At 53.4% G+C, this 20,598-nt stretch overlaps 6 protein-coding genes across 6 annotated transcripts; 4 read left to right on the forward strand and 2 right to left on the reverse strand.

The window, feature by feature from the left end:
* Positions 1–2,280: 2,280 nt before the first annotated feature.
* On the reverse strand, positions 2,281–3,543 carry D7B24_001118 (uncharacterized protein; the record flags this gene model as incomplete). The annotated part of the gene is made up of 3 exons (XM_028635363.1): positions 2,281–2,790; positions 2,847–3,043; positions 3,378–3,543. 3 exons carry the CDS (start codon positions 3,541–3,543, stop codon positions 2,281–2,283), a joined length of 873 nt encoding a protein of 290 aa, XP_028498038.1.
* A 2,240-nt stretch (positions 3,544–5,783) lies between these two features.
* On the forward strand, positions 5,784–6,251 carry D7B24_001119 (uncharacterized protein; the record flags this gene model as incomplete). Its single annotated transcript, XM_028635364.1, has 1 exon — positions 5,784–6,251. The coding sequence occupies one exon, from the start codon at positions 5,784–5,786 to the stop codon at positions 6,249–6,251; it is 468 nt and encodes a 155-aa protein (XP_028498039.1).
* A 581-nt stretch (positions 6,252–6,832) lies between these two features.
* On the reverse strand, positions 6,833–7,792 carry D7B24_001120 (uncharacterized protein; the record flags this gene model as incomplete). Its single annotated transcript, XM_028635365.1, has 1 exon — positions 6,833–7,792. The coding sequence occupies one exon, from the start codon at positions 7,790–7,792 to the stop codon at positions 6,833–6,835; it is 960 nt and encodes a 319-aa protein (XP_028498040.1).
* A 2,388-nt stretch (positions 7,793–10,180) lies between these two features.
* D7B24_001121 (uncharacterized protein) lies at positions 10,181–11,666 on the forward strand (the record flags this gene model as incomplete). The annotated part of the gene is made up of 4 exons (XM_028635366.1): positions 10,181–10,424; positions 10,479–10,546; positions 10,616–10,989; positions 11,057–11,666. The coding sequence occupies 4 exons, from the start codon at positions 10,181–10,183 to the stop codon at positions 11,664–11,666; spliced, it is 1,296 nt and encodes a 431-aa protein (XP_028498041.1).
* Positions 11,667–14,617: 2,951 nt separating this feature from the next.
* Positions 14,618–16,237, forward strand: D7B24_001122 (uncharacterized protein; the record flags this gene model as incomplete). The annotated part of the gene is made up of 5 exons (XM_028635367.1): positions 14,618–15,223; positions 15,291–15,379; positions 15,434–15,652; positions 15,712–15,958; positions 16,043–16,237. The coding sequence occupies 5 exons, from the start codon at positions 14,618–14,620 to the stop codon at positions 16,235–16,237; spliced, it is 1,356 nt and encodes a 451-aa protein (XP_028498042.1).
* A 1,367-nt stretch (positions 16,238–17,604) lies between these two features.
* On the forward strand, positions 17,605–19,137 carry D7B24_001123 (uncharacterized protein; the record flags this gene model as incomplete). The annotated part of the gene is made up of 3 exons (XM_028635368.1): positions 17,605–17,723; positions 17,899–18,260; positions 18,452–19,137. 3 exons carry the CDS (start codon positions 17,605–17,607, stop codon positions 19,135–19,137), a joined length of 1,167 nt encoding a protein of 388 aa, XP_028498043.1.
* Positions 19,138–20,598: the final 1,461 nt, after the last annotated feature.

The following is a 20,598-nucleotide window of genomic DNA, read 5'->3' on the forward strand; positions in this document are numbered from 1 at the left end:
GACGACCTATCATGGGACGACCTTGTGGCGGCCCAACAGTCTGCGTCGAGGATAGATTCAGTAGTCCTACAGCCCGGCGTTGCTGGTATGTCATTGGCTGTCCTGTCGTTTGGAGAGATACATCCCCGGGGTCTTGGCGAACCGTCAGTACATCCCGACAGTGAGAAGCTTTTTGGGGATGGCCCTCCATGAGTACGAACCTTCAAGTCTTGTAAGCAAGTTTATGATGGAAGCAGAGTGAATACGCCTGGACTGGTCGCTTTCGTAGTGGATAAAGGGTATACCAGTCTGACACTACGATCAGCCTCAACTTCACTGCGCATTTCTCGTTGGTCCACTCACCTGGCCATCATCATCTTCGATATCCCGGTAAAATTCAATGGCGCCGCCCCATAGCTGGCTTTCGAGCCAGCGCCCAGATTCACCTCTTACCTCGCCAGCGTCCCCAGGAACCGATCCGTAGTTCGCAAACGAGACTTCAGGTGGTGTGTAGGCTGCGTCTTCTAAGTTTCCTTGCGCGAGGTATGCAACAAATAGATGGGTAAGCTCATGCGCCATCGCAAGGGAGAACATGAAAAGATGCGAGCGATGTCTAGCTGACATCTTTTTGGCATGAGGTGAGCTGCCTCCGCCCTGTGCAGCCGCCGCGGCCATTGAAAGGACCATCTAACGATATTGCATGTCAGTGAACTTGTCTCGCTCTCTAATATGGATGCTTTCCTCTGAAGAAGACATCACAGGCCAAAATACCGGGGGTTGCTCGTCATATTGACATCCAACTTACATTGCGGTTGAAGTATAATGCCCCCAGTCCCTTAGGACGAAGCTGATTCAAGTCCCCGTTCCAGAACACACTTCCTGGAAGTCGCCTTGTTTCTGCAATCGCAGCTCTGCTCGGCATTGGCTCCACAAATATTCGAGGGAAATCGGCCGCAATATCGCGGAGAAAGATTGCCACATAGGCCCCCATCTGTCTAGGATCGCCTTGGAATATGAACGGGACTGGGCTCCTTGCCCAATTTCGCACGACAGACTCGCCTAGCGCACGAAGGGTTCGGAAGCCATTGGGCTTGTTGAGGATGATTAAACCCTGATTTGCAGCGAATGCGAGCTACAATGCGTTCATATTTTAGTCAACACAAGACCAGATTCCTACGCCTAAGGGGAATTGACTTACACCGGCGAATTCCAAAGAGTTCTCTTGAACAGGTCGATGAGTGCCGTCGGGGAGGGACTCTGTCATTCCGACCCTGCCAATGCTGTATGCGGGAAAGTCTCGTGGCATAGACATTATGATGGTGAATCGAAGCTTGAATTGCTCAAAAAGGGTATTCGAATGTACTTGGTGGGTGCTCGAGACTGGGACAAATGTTTTGGGAGAGATATGGGCAGATGGGCTTAGACACTGTTATGCCCAAAAACATGAGACACAATCCGGACATTTTATAGGATCGATCTTGAGAAATGGCTGTCGCTTGGAGAACTTCTGAAAAGTACGCCCCTGAGGCCGTCAAATCATGCCGCCTTGTCCGCGACAACATATGAGCGTGTCATTGGTACAGTGAGCGCTGGCGATGCGCCGTGGTCACTCCTGGGCGACCGGTGTTGGCCCGAAGTCCTAACCCTGAAGGTTAATTAACCCCATTGTTTCCAATTGGGTGCTTGCCGGACCACCTTTTACCGCCCTCAGGCCAAGGTCAACATCAACTTCAGGGCGGCAAAGCAGATGTAGCCCATCTCCAAACGGCTGGCGGCTAATCAGTCCCCCACGCCTTTTCTGAGACAAGGCGGCCAACGCCTACATGATTATTTACATTTCAAAAGGCATTCCTGACAAGTACCCTACTACCCTGTTGCGAATCGGGTAGCGCGTCACCTTGCCGACCACCGATTTGGAGCAAAACAGGAGAATCTCCGTGGTTTCATCAACGAAATCAGGCTGTCCAACTCAATTCTGTTTGATGCCGTCCATGAAAGTATGGGGAGAAAAAGTCGAATGCGACCTACTGTGCCCCTGTGCCACTGTGAAGGCTATGTCCGTACATGCAGCATGGCTGCCACGATGTTGACTAGGCGATCAAGCAAATGGCCTCTTGAAGTCGAGATTAATTCTCTCCAGCACCAAGGGCACAAGAATTTACATGAAATGGTTCCTGAGACATTTTATCACAATACTGTGCTAGGACGATTCGTCAAGTGCTCCGCCTATGTTACTTGAATTCTTTTCCTCAATAAGCCTCAGTGGCGCGGGCTGTGGGACAAGGTCGAGCTTGAAATGCTTCATTCGCCTTCGAATCGCGGTCGTGACTGCTCCTCGGCCCAACGACTATACCCGGGCCACAGTGGCGATGACGGCGTGATCATCTTGATTGACGTGTTAAGCCTATCAATCATGGCTTGGTCGACATGCGTTCCTTGTTGACGTTCGTACTCACAAACATCTAAAAGCATCTGATCCCCAAGCTCCGGCCAGTCGCCAGTCCTTCGGGCAGGCTGGAGGTGAATGGGTTTGTACTTCGCAACCTTGCGTTCGTACTTATCGCGGAAAACATGAAAGCACGCGATGGCATCCCATGGGTCCCATCGCCAGCGATTCTCAGAGGTCGCCCTGATCGGCAACGGACATTGCGCGGTAGACACGATTTGAGCAGAGGATTCATTGGAACCATCGCTGAGTTCACCATCCTCGTCCAGAAGAAAGTGAATGAGCTCACCAAACTGCTTGGAAGTCAAGGCGAACAGTGTTCGAGGTGACCCAGGAAAGCAGGCGTGCATGTAAATTTCCCGACACTGTTGAAAGGTCAGAAATCACGTCTAGCAACATGAAATGGCTCTGGCGTGCATACTTCGATTTCTGTCTCTCCTCTGTCGAAGACGAATACTCCTCCGAAAATCCGGGCCTCAGCCCAGTATGCTGCTACGTCCGCCAGACCGTGAGGGTACTGCTCGAAAGCGTTGTACGGCCCGTGGGTGAAGACGATGGGCGGTCGGTGACTACCCCAAGGGTCATCATCCCCGGGCCTGTCTCGCCATCTCTCATGCTCTGTATGATGATGGTTTCTTCCACCAATATCGTAAAGGTACACAGCAACCCGATGACAGGACACAGCGAGAAGCTCTAAAAGACGCAAATAAAACTGCTTGGAGCCCGATGCAGCGTCTTGGAAGGCTAGCAGAGTCTTGTGCGGCTTCGTCAGTGCCCATGCCTCAGTGGATTGGAGGGATTGGAGGGGGGATGGTCGAACAAACCGTGAGGGAGAACTGAAGTGAAGAGATCTTGAAATTCGCCCTAAAGTCGCGAGCTTTCTCAAGAGAGCCTGAGCAGAGCTCGATATGATTCACAGACGGGTGCGTTTTCCAAGCATAAAAGAATTCACGATAAGTAGCCGCCAGTGGCATGCCATCCAGGATCTCAGCGTAGGCGACCTCGACATGATTGGTGAGAAGTACACGCGTCAGCGCTCGCTCCAAGGCCTGGCGATGAGAAGCATCAAGAATGTTGACGGTCGCCAGGTCTGTGGGTGAACTCGAATCTGTTGTCATGGCTGCTTGCAAGTGAGAAATAGGCAGTGGTTCACATGAGGAGAAAGTTGATGTAACTGTCGGCTGCCAGGCGGGCATTGAATAAAGCTGGTCAATAGCACGTGACGATGCACGTGTCGCTCCGACGGTTCCCTTGCCTAAGGCCAGCCAACCCTACCTAAGGTACCAACCACAGCAGAGAAGGAGAGAGGGCGCCTGGAACAAGGGCGCTTAAAATGCGACCACACGATGCAGCGCCAGTGACTGGGGAAGCCTGGCGGTTAATCTCCTCGTTCACGAAAGCACCTGACCTTGATTCACCACCTTCATTTTGTGAGTACCATACCTACCAAGTGGCCAACAAAAGACGACAGTCCCCCCGAATGAGAAAGCACCCCAATTTACCAGTAGATCAACGGGACCCATACCTTATTGCTCACGTTGTAAGCCTACTGGAGAGCCTTTGGATGGGCCATTTTTTCTGTCGAGTGCTTTCTAGGCGGCTGTTGCCTTACCTAGTACCTACCTACCTAGGCAGGCTAGGTACCTAGGTAGGTATCTTCCCTTACCTAAGATACCCCACCACGCCAGCCGAGGATCAAAATGACTTGGCACAGAAACTAATAATTCTATCCTACCTATGTACACAGCATGCATTTACTGCGTGTTTTAGCCCAAGACTTTAAGAAGTGTTTCGCCATATCTTACCCAGGTAGCTAACTTGATGGCTAGTAACTGCCAAACAGTGCGAGTTATATCATTTTTACCCACCTTGACCCGGGCTTAACAGCACAACAGTAAAGCGTTGAGCAAAGCCATTGTCTGCAGGACAACGCTTTGCTAGGCAAAATGGCCCTACCGTGAGAACAGCTCTGGCAACCGCGCCGTCTTTCAAGGCTTCATCTCTCAACATGTGTTTACGCTTGCATCAGCGAATCTACAAACTGCTCAATCAGGTTGAAAGTCCTCCTAGTTGGGGCGGATGTTAGCCGATTCAGCCATTGAGTCACCCTAAACGCCTTGTAACCGTTGCTACTGCAGGATGCAGCAGACTGGTAGCACATCAACCACGGGAAGTGCACGATATTGCAATCCGTGCCTTCCGATAATATACGCTCCAACGTTTTATCCCGCTCTGGGCTGACAACCTGATGGTTAAATGGAATCCTGGTCCAATAAGCAGTGTCGCGCAAATATTGGCACTCCTAAATCAGTACCGTCTACTCATCTCGCAAGTCAAGAAGCGCTCCGTGAAGAGCCTCAAGTCCACGGTCTTCATTTTAGCACCCGATCGACAAAGATCCCAATTTTAGATCGTATGACAGGCTTGGCCAACTGCATCTCACCTGACGTATCTGTAGGTGTGCTGGTGAAATCATTCGTATTGTGACACACAGGGGTCGTTTCTGCTGAATGGCCAGTCTTGTGGGATCGAAGCATGTTACTCCTATGACACCACCGCAGCGATACGAGAAATCGCCGCATTCATACACCGGCCGGAGTACACTGGCCGATTCGGTCATGATCATGGGAGTTGTTTGCCCAGTCCTAAGGCTGTGGCCGATACGAGATGCAGCCACCTGTAAGAGCTGATCCAAGACCCTTGCGCCGGCCAAGCAAGGGGATCGACACGACCCCGTATTCTCTCCCCGCATTCTGCCTTTGAGCAGGCTGGTATCCGTTTGGCCCAGTCATGTCACCGCCGCCTGATCGCATGGCCTTCTGGAACGGTCGGCATCGTGTTCAGCTTCGCTTACCTACTTTCAGCAAATGGCGTCGGGCTGGTCCGCCGTGCTTATCTCTTTCTCCTCAGTTCGACATCATAATGACCTTCCGTCTTCGTGATTTTGCATATCCGTGTGCGAAGATGGGCTTGGTGCTAGCCCTGCAGACTCAGGCCCGGAATGTGTATCGATTCCAGGGTCAGCCAACGAAGCTCGGTTGGCAGCCGGCTACTGGCTGTTCGATCCTCCGCCAGAGCACCACACGGCTATTCGAGGTTTGCTTGACGCCTCCGTGTGACGACAGCTGACATTTTACTTAGGCAGTCATTCACACGAGATATACGATGTTGTAGTCGATTCCGCACCGGCATCACATCGGGAAATACGCTCGTCACAGAGAAGTATAAGTAGCTGGTGGATAACGCAGTCGAAAGACACGCAACACATCATTCGAAACGCATCGGCCCCAGTATCGCATCTTGCCTCAGATTTAAATATCCGATCAACATTCTCAATAGGCACCGTCAAACCGCCAACATGCAGATCAAAGCCAGCATCATCGCCGCTCTAGCCCTTACTACCCCTCTCGTTTCTGCTGTTGGCAAGGCTCGCGTGGTGAATAACTGCGACTACGAAGTCAGCGTCTGGTCCGTCGGCAGCGCTATCGCTGGTCCTTATCGCTTGGCCCCTAAGTCTGGGTCTTACGCCGAGACCTTTATCAAAGACCCTAAGACTGGCGGCAAGGCCATCAAGATCACAACCGCTCGCGACGGCCTCTACACTGGCGCTCCGCAGCTCAACTTCGCCTACTCCCTTGACGGCGCCAAGATCTGGTATGATCTTAGCAGTGTCTTTGGTGACGCCTTCAAGGGCAAGAAGCTCGTCGAGAGAAGCGCCGACTCGACCTGCCCCGCGATCACCTGGGCCAACGGCACTCCTCCAGCTGGCAGTCAGGTCAAGACCTGTACGTCTGCCAAGGATGTCACCCTAACTCTCTGTGCGTGAGCCAGGCTCGAGAACGGATAGGTACATGAGGACGATGTTCTATATTCATGGATATAATCTTTTTGGCGATAATGATTAGTCTATGTTTTACCTTGTATTCGTCGCAAAGAGTGCATAGTGCCTGACGATACCACCACGCCTCAGAGTCACAACATGAGCTTCCACTGATAGCAATCCTCACTCTTTCTGTCAGTGTTCTCTTTGTAAGCTGCTAGGTAGTTACAGCCTGCTCAGAAGCCGCAGCGCCAGGAAGCCCGGCGGTGAAGGCGCCGGACCAACGGCCGACCAAGAATCTGCCAGACCCAAGAGGGCCAGTCTCTCGCAGCTTGGCTGCCCGCGAGGGACAGTGACCTCTAGCAAGCGGGAGTTGTGGGACATAGCCCACCACCGACTAAGAGCAAGATGAGGACCAGGGGGAGCCCGCCTCGTGGAAAGACTACTGGCACCATAGGGGACGGTTGAAACATCGGATATTCAGGGCCGACGCGCGTCTAGTTGGTGAATTCGTCGCTGCGTTTGATGCCCTGGTTCAAAAGAAAAGCAAAGAACGAATAGTGAGATTATGCAAATATCGCTGTTAGCTAGCGCGTTGCAGCGGCAGGCGGAAACCGGAAATTCCTTGGCGGTGCAGTGTCACCTGAATGATTTGACGATTCCACGCCGAAGGACTGCGCTGCAGGCTCGGAGATTCGCTGCAGTTGCAGCTGCATTCCATGATGGGAATGTCCCACTGATTGGGCTTTGGGGTCGAACGACCGTATATCGGAGATGCTAGGATGCCATTGGCCATACCGGGCGCTGCTACTTTCGAGATTGTACCAGTCGTTATTGTCGCCGCGCTGTACGAGGCAGAGAAGCCTATTGAGGATGACGAATTCCATCTTGAGCTTGATGCTGTACACGACAGGTTTGTAGGTTGTCTGAATCTGGAAGTTGCCTGTGTACTGGGTCACCAGCAGACTGATATCGAGGACAATGACGAAAACGTTGACGATGACGAGGTTCCTAATAATCTGGCGCTCCCTTGGTAGTTTGATGGCGAGGATTGGCCTGAGGGAGCGAAGACTTTCGAGAATGTAGAATCCTGATATGAGGCACTCCTGGATGCAGAACCCCGCGAGCTGGACGCGCTCATAGACGTCAAAGGCCCGAATAAATGTTGCGGTGTGCTGAGTATTGCTGCCGAGGAAGAGAACGGTGACAGGGACGTGGAAGATGCAGAAGCTCGTGACGATCATGACGAGGATCCACCGAGTCTTTGTCTTATCCGGTTCGACAAGGTGAATGCGCGAGTAGAGGACAACAGAGAAGCCTGTCACCATGCCGTACCATCCGACGCATGTCAGGACTGCCAGGATGAAATTAGGCCCCAAAGCGTAATAGCGAAGTAGTACGACGATCGTGTGGAGGAGGATCCCAAGGGTCGTAACCAGCATGCTCCAAAAGTATAAACTTTTTGGCCTCTTGAATCGGTCGAGGAGGGTGATCAAGATCTCGAAACAGTTGAAGCAGGCAATAGCGAAAAAGCCGGCTATGATCATATTGATCGGTAGCGAACTTGAGATGGGACCCGTCTCCCCAGCCATGCTTTCGATATCGCCAAGCCCAACATCCGGTTTAAAGGCGAGCTGCAGACGAGAAGTGAAAGGTTTCTTTGGATGAAGTGGGATTCGCGGACAATGCTTCTCGGTCGAAGGCCATACTGGCAAGATTGGAAGGTTACGTCGGGGTCGACTCGGGGGTGGAAGGCTTCTACATAGCCTGAATCACACAAGTCACCATAATCGCAGATGGTCTGGTCTGGCTTTCAGAGTCTGGACCAAGACGAGTCAGGGGGCCTCTGCGCTGCACAGGGACTGGCACAGGCAGAAGTTGTTCGTTGCCGCCGGCTCTTCAGCTGTCACTGTGGCGTTCGTGGTCCCGACCGGCAGCGCATCCTGTTCGTCGCTGGCAAGAGATCCTCGACTGATGAGAGCCATCACGGATCCGCCACAAATTTAGAGTTTGGGCTCGAGCTCAGGTATTCCGGAGACTCCGTGATCCCGGCAGACGAAGGTCAACCCTACCGAAGCTGGCAAGAAAAACGGCTGAGGATGCCAATAAGCAGCTGCCACTGCCGGGCATGTAGTCGAACAACACACGAGCAAACGAGGCCCACGGCACACTTGATTGCGTGGTACTGTCCATCGGCTTTTACGAGATAGACAAGAGGGCTTTCAGCGCTCGTCCCTCCAATTATTCCCTGGGGAATAGCCCCTGCATCTGTCTTGTGTCCTAGAGCCGTTGTGGTGTGTACTGGATACTTTGGTACATCTCCACAGGCCATCCCTGCTCCACTTGCGCCAGCCTGCTGCGTTACCGTAGCGGCGTAGTCCACCAGGGACCACCCTTGAGCCAGATCAAGCCAGGCTGAGTATTTATTACTCATGGCGGCGCTGATACCTCGGGTTCCACGGCTCAGGGCTCATCGCCTCCTGCCATGGACTCCTCAGTTCTATCTCCGTTCGCGATACCATCTGCTGCACAGATACACTTCAGGGGCTTCCCAGGTGCCTCCAACTCTTTTTTTCTTTCCCAGACGGCAGAACGCTTTTGGGTCACTTGATTTGTTACATGAGTCAATTTCACACTCGTCGCTCGTGCCAAGACTGCCACAACTGGTCGTATGACGAGAACGTGATGAACAGAGCCGCCACAGAGCAGCCAACTAAGTGTGGTGCGACCACACTCCATGATTTCTCTGGAGATGTAGCACCAACATGAAATGCCGAAAGATACGCCTCTGGGCCTAGACCATGGACCGAGATTGTTGACCAAACGTTCCATGGTTGCTCTACCGTCGCTTGGTCGCCTGCCTGCTATAACTTTTCGTCCCGATAGAGCTAATTTACGACGAGGAAATTCTCTGTTGACGATCGTCGGAGAGCTCAAGATAGCTTATAATACGTCTCTTCTTCCGCGGTGAAAGACCATAGATCGCCCACAATTCACAATACCGGCCGGAAGTGTCCATCCTTTGTCTGCCGCGGACATGATTGATCCACAATCCGGCGATCCCTCACGAATGGTCAATAAGTGCTGCTGTAAGATCTTCACGTCACATCGAAAATCGGTCCGTTCCCCTACCTACCCCTTTGACAGGCCACTTGTGCTCTTGGACCTCCACAAACTCACTTTTCCAAGGAGTGGATGAGCTTCCACATTACAGCTACCCTGTTGATAACGTCGCATGTTCGCCAAGCGTGTCGTGCTGGATCTTCTCTGAACAGTAGTCCGGCCGCCCGGGAATGTGCAGACAAGTAAATCTTTAGAGTAAGATGGACGCTCACTACAGGGAAGCTTTAAGCACCACGCACACAAGAACTTCTCAGCAGGTCGGCACGTCAATCGAAGCAGGGGTCTGCACGAAGCTGACCACGCTAAAGCAGGCGTCGCATAACGCTGTATCCACTTACAGGATTTAGCGGATTGGGGGCGATGAACCGCTGGGCTTCAGATGGCATGACCTGCAGTAGACCAAACGCCGTCGGGATACTATCGGCGCCCGTTGTCACCAGCCCAATTCAGGGGCATCAGGCAGACTAGGGACCAGGGTCTTCCAGTGCGAACAGACTTACGTCGTTGATCCCTATGACACTGGATCTCCGTGCATCCTCATCTACCAGCTCGATGGTGTCGCCTTAGTCGATGAACTCGAGGACAGCCACCTTCATACCATGAGACATGCGGGTCTGGAGTGGCGTACCGGGGGTGGATCGTGGTGTTGATGAAAAAGGGACAAGGGGGAGGCCGGAGATATATACCATGACCTGCCTTGTCAACCATCTTGCGAAACTATTTGCTGGACCAGCTTTTGGGGCTCACACGCTTTCATAACTTGATTATGAAAGTCCCGACTGCTCAGCATCAGTTCTTGTCCGCCAGCCCCCATGTACACACGCTCTGAAGACACAGCCGGAGGTGTTGAGAAGATGAGCAACCACTCAGTGGATGACGAGTCTCGTTTCACAGAGATCTGCACGATCTTGTCGGTTTTCTGTGCGTTGTCGACCATCGCTGTCACGCTTCGTTCTTATACGCGACTGGTCCTTCTTCACACCTTTGGCTGGGATGATGGAGTTATGGTGGGTGCCCAGATCCTGGCCATCGCCGCCGCCGTGACTATTGGCCTAGGTAAGACGCCGCCTGATCCCTAGAGATGCAAGCCAGGCTAATTGGGGTTCGCAGAGAGCAAATGGGGTCTCGGATCACACACTTGGGTTCAGCCTGAAGCACACCTTTTCCCATACATGAAGGTATGGCAAGACTCGGGGCATGACTTCCATCCAAACCCTCGTCATCCATATGCTAAGTCACAGCGATAGGCCTTTTACAGCTCCATTATAGTGTACAACATGTCCATGTGTCTCGTCAAAATTTCTATCCTACTCCAATACCGGCGAATTTTTGCTCTCCGGATGATGCAACGCATTACCTTCTACGCTGTCGCGTTTATGGTTGCTTGGTCAATCACAATCTTCTTCCTCCTGACACTCGTCTGCATCCCAGTCGCCAAGTTCTGGGACCACGCTTTGCCGGGTAGATGCCTGGACTCGTTGACCATTTGGTATGTCATGGCCGCTTTCAACCTGGTCTCCGATTTCGCCATTTTCGGCCTGCCGCTGCCGGTAGTTCGGTCCCTTCAGTTACCCAAGAAGCAAAAGGTGATGCTATTCGCGGTCTTTGGCCTCGGGTTCTTGTAAGTGTCTCTGCATTTTGACAGATACTTTCCTCGTCGAGCCGGTTTTGACGTACCATTGTGACAGCACCTGCATCATCTCCATTATTCGCATCCGCACTCTCAAGATCGCGGCTTCGACAGATGACCCTAACTGGGACAATGTGGATGCGGCAACCTGGTCATATCTTGAAGTCACAACTGCCATCCTCGCGGCTTGTTTACCGACGCTAAGACCAGTCTTCGCCAAGATCATGCCCAGTCTGATGGGCTCCTCCATAAGAGGAAACCAAGGTCGATCTCAGTGCGGTGCATATATTCATGCTCCAGACGGCAGCACGAACACGATTCCGAACAAGACAAGAGTCACATCCGTCACTGTCCCTGCGTCAGACAGCACTTGGTCTCTCCAAGGCCAAGATAGAATCGAGCTGGTCACGCAGGACGCTGGAAGGGTGTCCGTGGCCGGTGATTACAAAGTCACTGTCAGCGGTGGGGTGAAGAGCCATCACAACCCCTACTGGGCAGCGCTGAATCGTTCGTCTAAGGAAGGCGAGAAGTCGACGGCGGGCAAGGGAGGCATTCAGGCAACTACTCTAGTCACACAACAGGTCACGGTCGAGTCGAAGCAAGGGTCAGGAGAGCGGAGCCCGACAAGTGAAGAGGGCTCGAATGTGCACAGATCACACCAAACGTAACGTGGTCGATAGTTGAGCTGGCCACCCACCCATCACAACGCAATTAACCTCCGATTCTTTCATATGATTGAGGTACTTTTTGAACTATAGGGTCCATTAATATTTATTGGCAGACGCCTTCACTGAGCTAAATTTCTCTGGTCACTGAAATGCGCTTGTATGCATTCAACCGGTCGTTGTACCTACAGTCATGGCTAGCCATGTGCACGGCGCTCGGGGGTTACTAATCGTTTTCCTAGCATGGGATAGCATATTTGTTCTCCATACATCTTACTATTCAGTACGAGTCCACCACTGCCAGGTAGAGTTCCGATGGTTGTGCACACGACGTGACTGCTGATCCTCGGAGTCAACAAAAGATGCCGGCGTAGATATGTCATAGGTTCCTAAGGTCTCCATGAAGAGCTTCTGGTACATAAAAACCAACATGTGATTCATTTTCAACGGGAACGCTAATTTCGAGGAACATAGTAGCAAGTAGAAACACGCGGTCGGCCATTGCCCGGATTAAGCGCAACCATACCAAAAATTCTCCAAGGAGAGGAGGAGGGTCAGGGGGTGGAAACAGGTTAGGAAGTGGCGTTGACGTTTTTCAGATGCTCATGAACCCCTACTGCTCCTATCAGGAGCCCGCGCGGAACCATGGAACACGGGGTGCTTGGGGCCTGGGGACTATGGGAACGCGTATACAAGGGTTGCGAAGGGCCCTCCTAGCTGTGGAGGGCCAGTGATTAGGATGTGTTCTAACCCTATACTTTTCGTCTATTGCTTGCTGGCTTAGTGCGAAAGACCCCTTCACTCTGCTCAACCCATGCTCTGATAGCTCCTCAGGCTCATCGCGGCCAGATCCGCGGCATATTATCGGTCCGTCGTATTCATTGTACAGAGAATATTGAAGCCGTGTCGAGCTTGAATCCGCCAACACCAGTCACCGAATTCATACATTTGAATGGGTTCCATACATCGGACTTTGTATCACATCACAAATCAAGACCAGGAATAATCAAGGCGGTGAATATCTCGGTACATGAACAGACGATAAGAGGCTTCAAAGTTTGGTCCAGCACTAGGTACTAGAATGCACGTGCTCACTTGTTCCGCGAACTTTTGGTCAACAGACGCCTTTAATTATCGCACAGCTGGGTTTCGTCTTCTTTTAATGAATTCCTATTCGTGTAGCAGGATAAACCGGCTGAGAAGTCCGGCCCGGTAGCCGTCGGCTTGTTTGGCCACAGGTGGCACAAGGTTTAATCCTTTTCATACATTCGGTCTGACGACGAATCGACTCCCTTGCGCTGCTACTTGGTTATCAACTGACCCAGAATAATCAGGCGATGGTTGAACGGTGTAAAGACCCGAACATGTTGGTATGTTGGAAGCTAAGTGCTGTCTCGTTGACTAAGCCTCAAGACAAAATCTAGTTCACCGCCGAAAATACTGAACGGAAGCAGCACCTCCGTACCAACGGCCCCCAACACCCCCCCTGTCCATTTCCTGAGCAATCTCCGCTGTATCAAACGGATCTATCTCATACTTGATCACTGCTGCTCGGCTTCCTCTGAAACCTCCGCACTGTCATCGGGAGCACCCCGCATTGCCCCAGATGCCCTACCGGCATACATCGGGGGAATGTCCTCGCTGCTTTCAACCGGACGAATGACGGCACACATCGAACGCCCGGATGCGCTGGGCAGATGATGAGTCGCAGATGCCAGGGGCTGAGAGCATGACTGCCGATCTCCTTTAGATTAGCTCCAAATCATGTCAAAACACCGCGGGGCCGACCCCCGACAGCCAAGTCTGTCGGCCGAGCTGTCGATCGACGACATTTTTCCACCTTGGCATTTGGCCTGCGCGTTTACTGGGAGGTAAGAGTCGACCAGGACTAAGATCGTCACGACAAAAGCTGCATCGGACGTGGACCGCCCAACGGAAGTTCCGGCGTCCCTTTCGAACGAAGATCGACAAACTCAGCTATGGATCTTCTTCAAGACTATTGCAGCGTACTGAAAGGAAGTCGAGGCGTGAATATTCTGGGCGAAGATCTAGGATATCTGGGCGTTGCGATCGTACCTTGACCAAGAGACCAAGGCTCGCGAAGCTTTTGCCAATGTATCCTGAAGCGCCAACTTGAACGTACCAAGGCGATTTGCCGAAAAGTCTATAGAGGCCTGATGACCTACTGGAAACACGTCAGGAAAGTAAGAATGAAGCTTAAACCTGTCCTCTGACTCAATCTTGCAGAGCCGCGTGGCATTCGTCCGATTGAGCGAGCCCCTAGTTCCCTTGAGCCGCTCAACCCCTCAAGCCGCCAGGTTTGCCCATGTTGATTGTTTGGCACTCTGTAGCTCAAGTCGGGCCCAGTCTTACCAGCCGCACCTCCTTCGTCTGGACAACGCAGCGTTGGCAGGGATATGTCAGATGAAGCATTGCGTTCCGCCTATAGCTCAACATGCCATTTGCTGCTCACAATCCGGCCGATGCTGCTCTTTCCCACTTCTGTCCCGTGTCTTCGGAGGAGATCATGATGTTGGCGGCGGCCTTCGGACAAGGGAGCCATAACATGGTACGCGTGACTTTGTGCTGCGGGTACACAAATGGCATCACACGTACACGTAGAAGGACCTGAAGACGTGCCCCTGGATATTCGACAAGAGGCAGGCGACCAGTCGATCTGTCTCAGTTGCTCCACAAGATCGATATCAGTCTCTACTTTCCAGAATACCACGGTTATTATTGTCGATCTTTGACGGCGAACCGGACAGTCTTTCCACAACTTCGGACGGCTTCTGTCCGTATTATGATGGAGACAATCATGCTCAGAATAGCCGACAAGAGTGATAAAAGAAAGTGAAGGCCCGGTTTGAAACAGCTTTTCTTCACTCCTCAACCAGTCCAATAACCCCCTTCTCCAGTCCCTTCCCATCTCAGACCGAGAACACATTTTCACCATGAAGCAAGTCATTGTCACGAGTCTTTCCCTGCTGGCGACGGCCATGGCGCAGCAGGTCGGCACAGAGACCCCTGAGACACATCCTCCCCTGACCTGGAAGGACTGCTCATCCGGTACATGCAGCGATGTTCAGGGCTCCGTCGTCGTTGATGCCAACTGGCGTTGGGTCCACGAAGTTGGCGGCTACGAGAACTGCTACGACGGCAACGACTGGACCGGTCTCTGCACCGGCGCCGACGACTGCGCGAAGAACTGCGCGGTCGAGGGTGAGAACTATGCGACGACATATGGCATCACAACAAGTGGCAACGCCTTGCGCCTTAACTTTGTGACCGAGCACCAGTACGGCACAAACGTCGGGTCTAGGACCTACCTACTACAGGATGATGAAACGTACCAGATGTTCACACTGCTGAACAACGAGTTCTCGTTCACCGTTGACCTGTCGACGGTCGAGTGTGGCATCAACAGCGCGCTCTACTTTGTGCCCATGAAGCCTGATGGCGGCAAGAGCGACGAGCCGAACAACGCTGCAGGCGCCAAGTACGGTGTCGGTTACTGCGACTCCCAGTGCGCACGGGACCTGAAGTTTGTCAACGGCAAGGTGAGTGATGTCAAGCATCGTTTCCGTGCTATACTCTTCACCTCAGCGGCTAATACGCTCGCTTTAGGGAAACATTGAGGGCTGGACCCCTTCTGCAACCGATCCCGCCTCTGGTGTTGGCAATCTTGGTGCTTGCTGCGCTGAGATTGATGTCTGGTGAGTGACTTTGCCCTCATGTGCATGCCATGTCAGATAGTTGACCAGTTTCAGGGAGTCGAACGCCTGGTCGTACGCCTTGACGCCCCATGGCTGCGAGGACAACAACTACCACGTCTGCGGCGATGGTGCCATTGAGTGCGGCGGCACGTACTCGGAAGATCGCTTCGCTGGCAAGTGTGATGCCAATGGCTGCGACTACAACCCTTACCGTCTCGGCAACCCCGAGTTCTACGGCAAGAACAAGGTCGTCAACACCAATGAGCCCTTCACGTAAGTATCCCCCAACAAGCCCCCCCTGATTGCCCAGGCGACTCACCAGACCACTGCAGCGTCGTGACTCGATTCTCTCCCAATGAGCTGTCGACGACATTCATCCAGAACGATGAGGTCATTGTGGTTCCGGTGCCCAACTCGGAGGGCGTCCCCAGCGACAGCAACACGGTCAACCCGGAGTACTGCACAGCCTACAACATTGCGTGGGACGAGCGTGACAGGCAGGCCGAGATTGGCGGCTTCGGCGCCCTCAACAGCGCCCTCGCCCTGCCCATGGTTGTCGTTCTGTCCATCTGGGCCGATGTGAGTACACCCTTCAGAGCTCGACAGAGCGGGGGGAAAAGACAATGTCGTCTCCAGCACAGATTGACTGACATGATGTCGTAGCACTACGCCAACATGCTTTGGCTCGACTCGATCTACCCGCCCGAAGACCCCACCAAGCCCGGCGCGGCCCGCGGCGCGTGCCCCACGGACTCTGGTGTCCCCTCGGCCGTCATTGCGCAGAACCCGAGCGCGCACGTCGTCTGGTCCGACATTCGCTACGGCCCTATCGGCTCGACCTACGACATTCCTGCTTAAGTCGACCAGGCCATTCGTACTGTTTGGTGTGGACAGAGAGGGTGATGCATCGGACACAGAGGCTGGTTCTCAACCGGAGGACACATGGACTGTGGCACTCGCTTCCAACAAAATACATTCGGTATCATAGGGTTTCCCCGTTTTTCTACCTGCCTCTGCCCTCCTTTTTTTTTCTCTTTCTTTCTGATCCCGAGAGGATTGGAATGTTGTCATGTTATTTCTCCTTGGGGGCGAGGATTGCATTGTACATAGTTGGACAGGGATGATTGGGACGCCAATTCACGAGTCTTACCTGATGAACCTCGTCTGTGCTCGTAGCTGGCTGTCATGTTGGAAGGGCTGTGAATCTGCTCTTCACTTGGTGGAGTTAACACACCTGTGAACTGTTTGACAGCTCTTGTGGGCCTGTGGCCACCTTTCTGCACGGCGAGCAAAGGCAGAGAGTCCTTGACAGCCTCCAAATAAGGCTGTTGATAGCAGTTTATATAATGTTGGGGGTCAAGGGGTGAATACCACCAACATATAAGAGAGGCATTGTCATTCCCTCCCCTGACGTTACGCCGATGTGACAACAGAGACTGGAGAGAGAATGACATGCGCCACGATGGTATCAGCGCCACATGGCATGACAATCAGAAAAGGGCCCATTGGGCAAATTGGTGATTTCGTTTGACTACAAGGATGCACGTGATGTCCACCATGACAACTGCCGCATCTGCCCCAGAAGCGTACTCGCCCCACATGCCCCTTTCCAGGACAGCGGCTCCTCCAATGAGATGGATGATGGCGTAGATTGACCCCAATCTCCCAGTTCTTTCTCGGCCTCTCCACCAGTAGATGCTTCCTGCCCCGTGAAGCCTTCCGGGATGGGGGGTGACCACCTGGCACCTGCACTTTGCACTTGCACTTGCCACTTGCTTGGCTCGGCCTGGTCCAGAATCTGCATTGGCTCCCCAAGGCTCCTTCCTCTTCCTGGTATGGCACCTGGTCCGCGGTCGCGCTTGCCACACCACGCGCCGCGTCGTTCCTTCTCTGTCCTGTGCGTTGCCTCCATCCCTTTTGTGCACAGCTCACGAGCAGTGCACCAGAGCAGACGTCGAAATTAGATTATCCTCCTACCACCCAACTCCATCCATCCCATCCCGTACGCATTCCAACGACCAATTCGTCCCATCCTTCACCCCATCATCCATCTTGTCCAGCAGCGTCACACTCCTTACGTCTGGCTCTTTCCTTTCTTACACTCCTTTTCTCCTTTTGTGCCTTGGTCTGTCCTTGCTTCGTCGCTGCGCTCGTTGTCCGTCAATCCGTCGTCCCTCCTCCATACATCGATTTCCTCGTACCACACCGCACCACGGCACAGCACCATGCACCAGGTCTTGGGCCTGCATCATGGTCGCACGGTCGTCGCCTCCATCGGCGCCTTGGTCTTCATCCTTTTCGTGCTTGGCTTAGCCCACTATCAAAGCTTCGAGTTCCCCGCCTTGTGAGTCCGCCCACTGCCAGCGAGTTGCGAGTCGGCTGCCTACCTGCACCGCACTGCTGCACTGCACTCTCCCTGGTCGTATCGAGGGAGCCCCCTTCATCGCATCTCATCTCATCGCATCTCATCTCATCCCTACATTCCTGATCTCGTCACTAACCCCACCCGCAACAATAAGCCCCGGGCAGAACACCATCAACCCCTACGCGCTCTCCAAGCCCAAGCCAGGGGAGGAGGCTGGCGCCGACGGGCTCACCGCCAGTGATATCGTCAAGCTCCAGGCCTTCTACCTGGAGCAAATTGTCAAGCCATCCATCAAGCCCACCGATCCCGTCTACCGGCCGTCGGGCGCCTTTGAATGGAAGCTCCCCAAGCACATCGGCTGGCCGGAGCCTCTCGGCAAGGACCTCGTCATCCTCGACATGGACAGCCGCCCTCTCAACAAGACGGGCGAGATCTTTGGCAACCAGACCCTCAGCTGGGATAACACGACCGCCATCCACGGACCGTCTCTCGGCATTCTCCAGCACTGGCTCTATGGTACGCTCTGGTCCCTTTTTCATTCGGTCCTCTCCTCCGCTGTCCGTCCTCGGGCTGTCCTCATGCCTGTCCTCATGCCGTTCTCATGCCGTTCTCATGCCGTGCTCATGCCATTCTCATATCGCTCTCATGCCCATCCCGGGCTCGTCTCACCCTCCACTGATGCAACATCCATACTGACGCCATTACAGCCAAGATCCATGGATACAGGTACTACTACATCCAGACGGGCACTTTCCCTGATCGTCGCGACTCGTGGAAGAAACCCACCATCATCGGAAGAGTCACGTCCAAATACAAGACCTCTGTGTTTGCCGACTCGGACGCCATCTTCAACCACCTGGACCTGCCCTTTGAATGGCTGCTCAACTACTGGGACATCAAGAACGAGACGGACGCTCTGACGCTGGCGACTGACCCGAAAGCGAAGCACAACCGTGACGAGAAGGGCAAGCTATATGCCAACACGGGCTTCATCATCACGCAAAACATCCCCGTCACCTACGACATAATGAAGGACTGGTCCGAATGCGCCGACGTCGGCGGCAAATTCCCCAACTGCACCGACTACCGCGACAAGGCCGGCGGCCATCCCTCTGACCAGGGCGGATTCGGTAACTACATCCGCTACGCGTACAACGAGAGTGTGAAGGAGCTCCCGTGCGCCGAGGCCAATGGGTTCCCCGAAGACAGGTCCGAGTGCAAGGGCACCTTCATCAAGCACTTGTGGACAGGCAAGAATACTCACCTGAAGGTCGCGATTGGCAGCATGATCCCTGGCCGTTTCCTCCAAATCTTTCACGACCAGATGTTGAGTGAGAAGGAGACCTTCTACTTGACAGAGGATCAAATCATGCAGGAGAGCTGGACTGGCTGAGAGGAAGGGCCCCGCGACGTACGTGCAAGAGGCACATGATGATGTGTTGGATATGAAAAGTCATCTTTTTAGACTGGGTCTTGGATTGCCTATGGGTCTTTCCAGGTGTAATGATGGGAGTTTTCATGCCACTGGTGGCTTTCAGGACTTGGGATATGAATCCTCTGACACGTCACAGGAAGGCTTCGGCGAGTCACCGATTTTGTAATGAACTTGGTCTATATCCCTCTCTGTTAGCATGTTATCCATTCTTCATTTCTCGATAGCCCCTTTGGCACCCAACTCGGATTCTGACCCTCTCATTTCAAAATCGCCAACGCATTTGGTGGTGACGCTACTAGGCATGGGACGTTCAACGGCGACGACGTCAGCGTGGAACTGTAACGACCCTTTTCGCGACAGTACGCCGCCGGCGTGGGCAAATCTCACAGCTCACCAACCGGCATACTAACACTAGGCTTGGGGTGGTTACTGACTAAGTTCGTCAAATGAGCCAGCAGAGCCATCCCATCTCACTGGCGGCACGGCCTCAAACGCGATGGGGAATCTGTGCAACGGCGGCGAATCGCTTGTCCCAGAACCACTCTGCCGTCGCCTCGATGCCGTGCACACACGATGACTTCATCTGCGCCAGCTTGACCATATCCTCAGGTGTGGGGTTGACGAACTGTGGTGCCAGTCATCTGCAGAAACACAACACATCTCGGGGCCGGAACTCGACGCTGTGGTGCTTAGCCACCTGCTCGATTTTCCACTGGGATGCGATAGCCATCAAACGGATGATTTCTTCGGCGTATGACTTGAAATCTATCAAGACGCCGCGTGCGACCAATCCGCCCCGCGACTGCGGTTAATTCAACGTGGGCATAGTGTTCTCAAGGGTCAACGTGTGTGACATCTCTTGCCGCATCGACCGATTCCTGTTCTGTGCAGGCCCGTAGCCTGATGTTGCTAATGAACCAGCGAGTTCCACTGGCTGGCGCTCTGAGTGTTGAAGGCTAGCTTGTCGTCTCAGCTGATTCCACCTGAGACGCCTATATCGCGAAGGCTGGGTTGTGTGGGCGAGCTTGCGAAGGCCAGGCGGGGGAAATGTGCTCGAGGGCATCGAGCGGCCACTTACGGACCATTTGAATGGACCCGTCATGAGTGACAGTGATGGAGGCGGGATCAAATGTACTTGAGTGAAGTCGACACCCATCTTGGACTTCGGCGGCGGCGGCTTTGATTGTGGCTGTCGTAAGATGATTCAGTGTTTCAAACAGGTCTTTCTTGCCGTCCTTCTCAAAGACACCCCTGACACAGCCCCTTGGCATGCCGTCGACGGGAGGCAGGTCGTCGTAGGTCGGTACACCACATCCAACACCATCCGCCATACGAGTGGTGTGGGGGGCAGCCATGGACGAAGGTGTCTCGATGCATTCACCCAGCGACACGGTCTCTGGAGCTCGGTAAAAAAACTCA

The sequence above is a fragment of the Verticillium nonalfalfae genome, assembly GCF_003724135.2.
Source record: "Verticillium nonalfalfae strain VnAa140/NRRL 66861 chromosome Unknown scaffold_12, whole genome shotgun sequence".
NCBI lineage: Eukaryota > Fungi > Ascomycota > Sordariomycetes > Glomerellales > Plectosphaerellaceae > Verticillium > Verticillium nonalfalfae.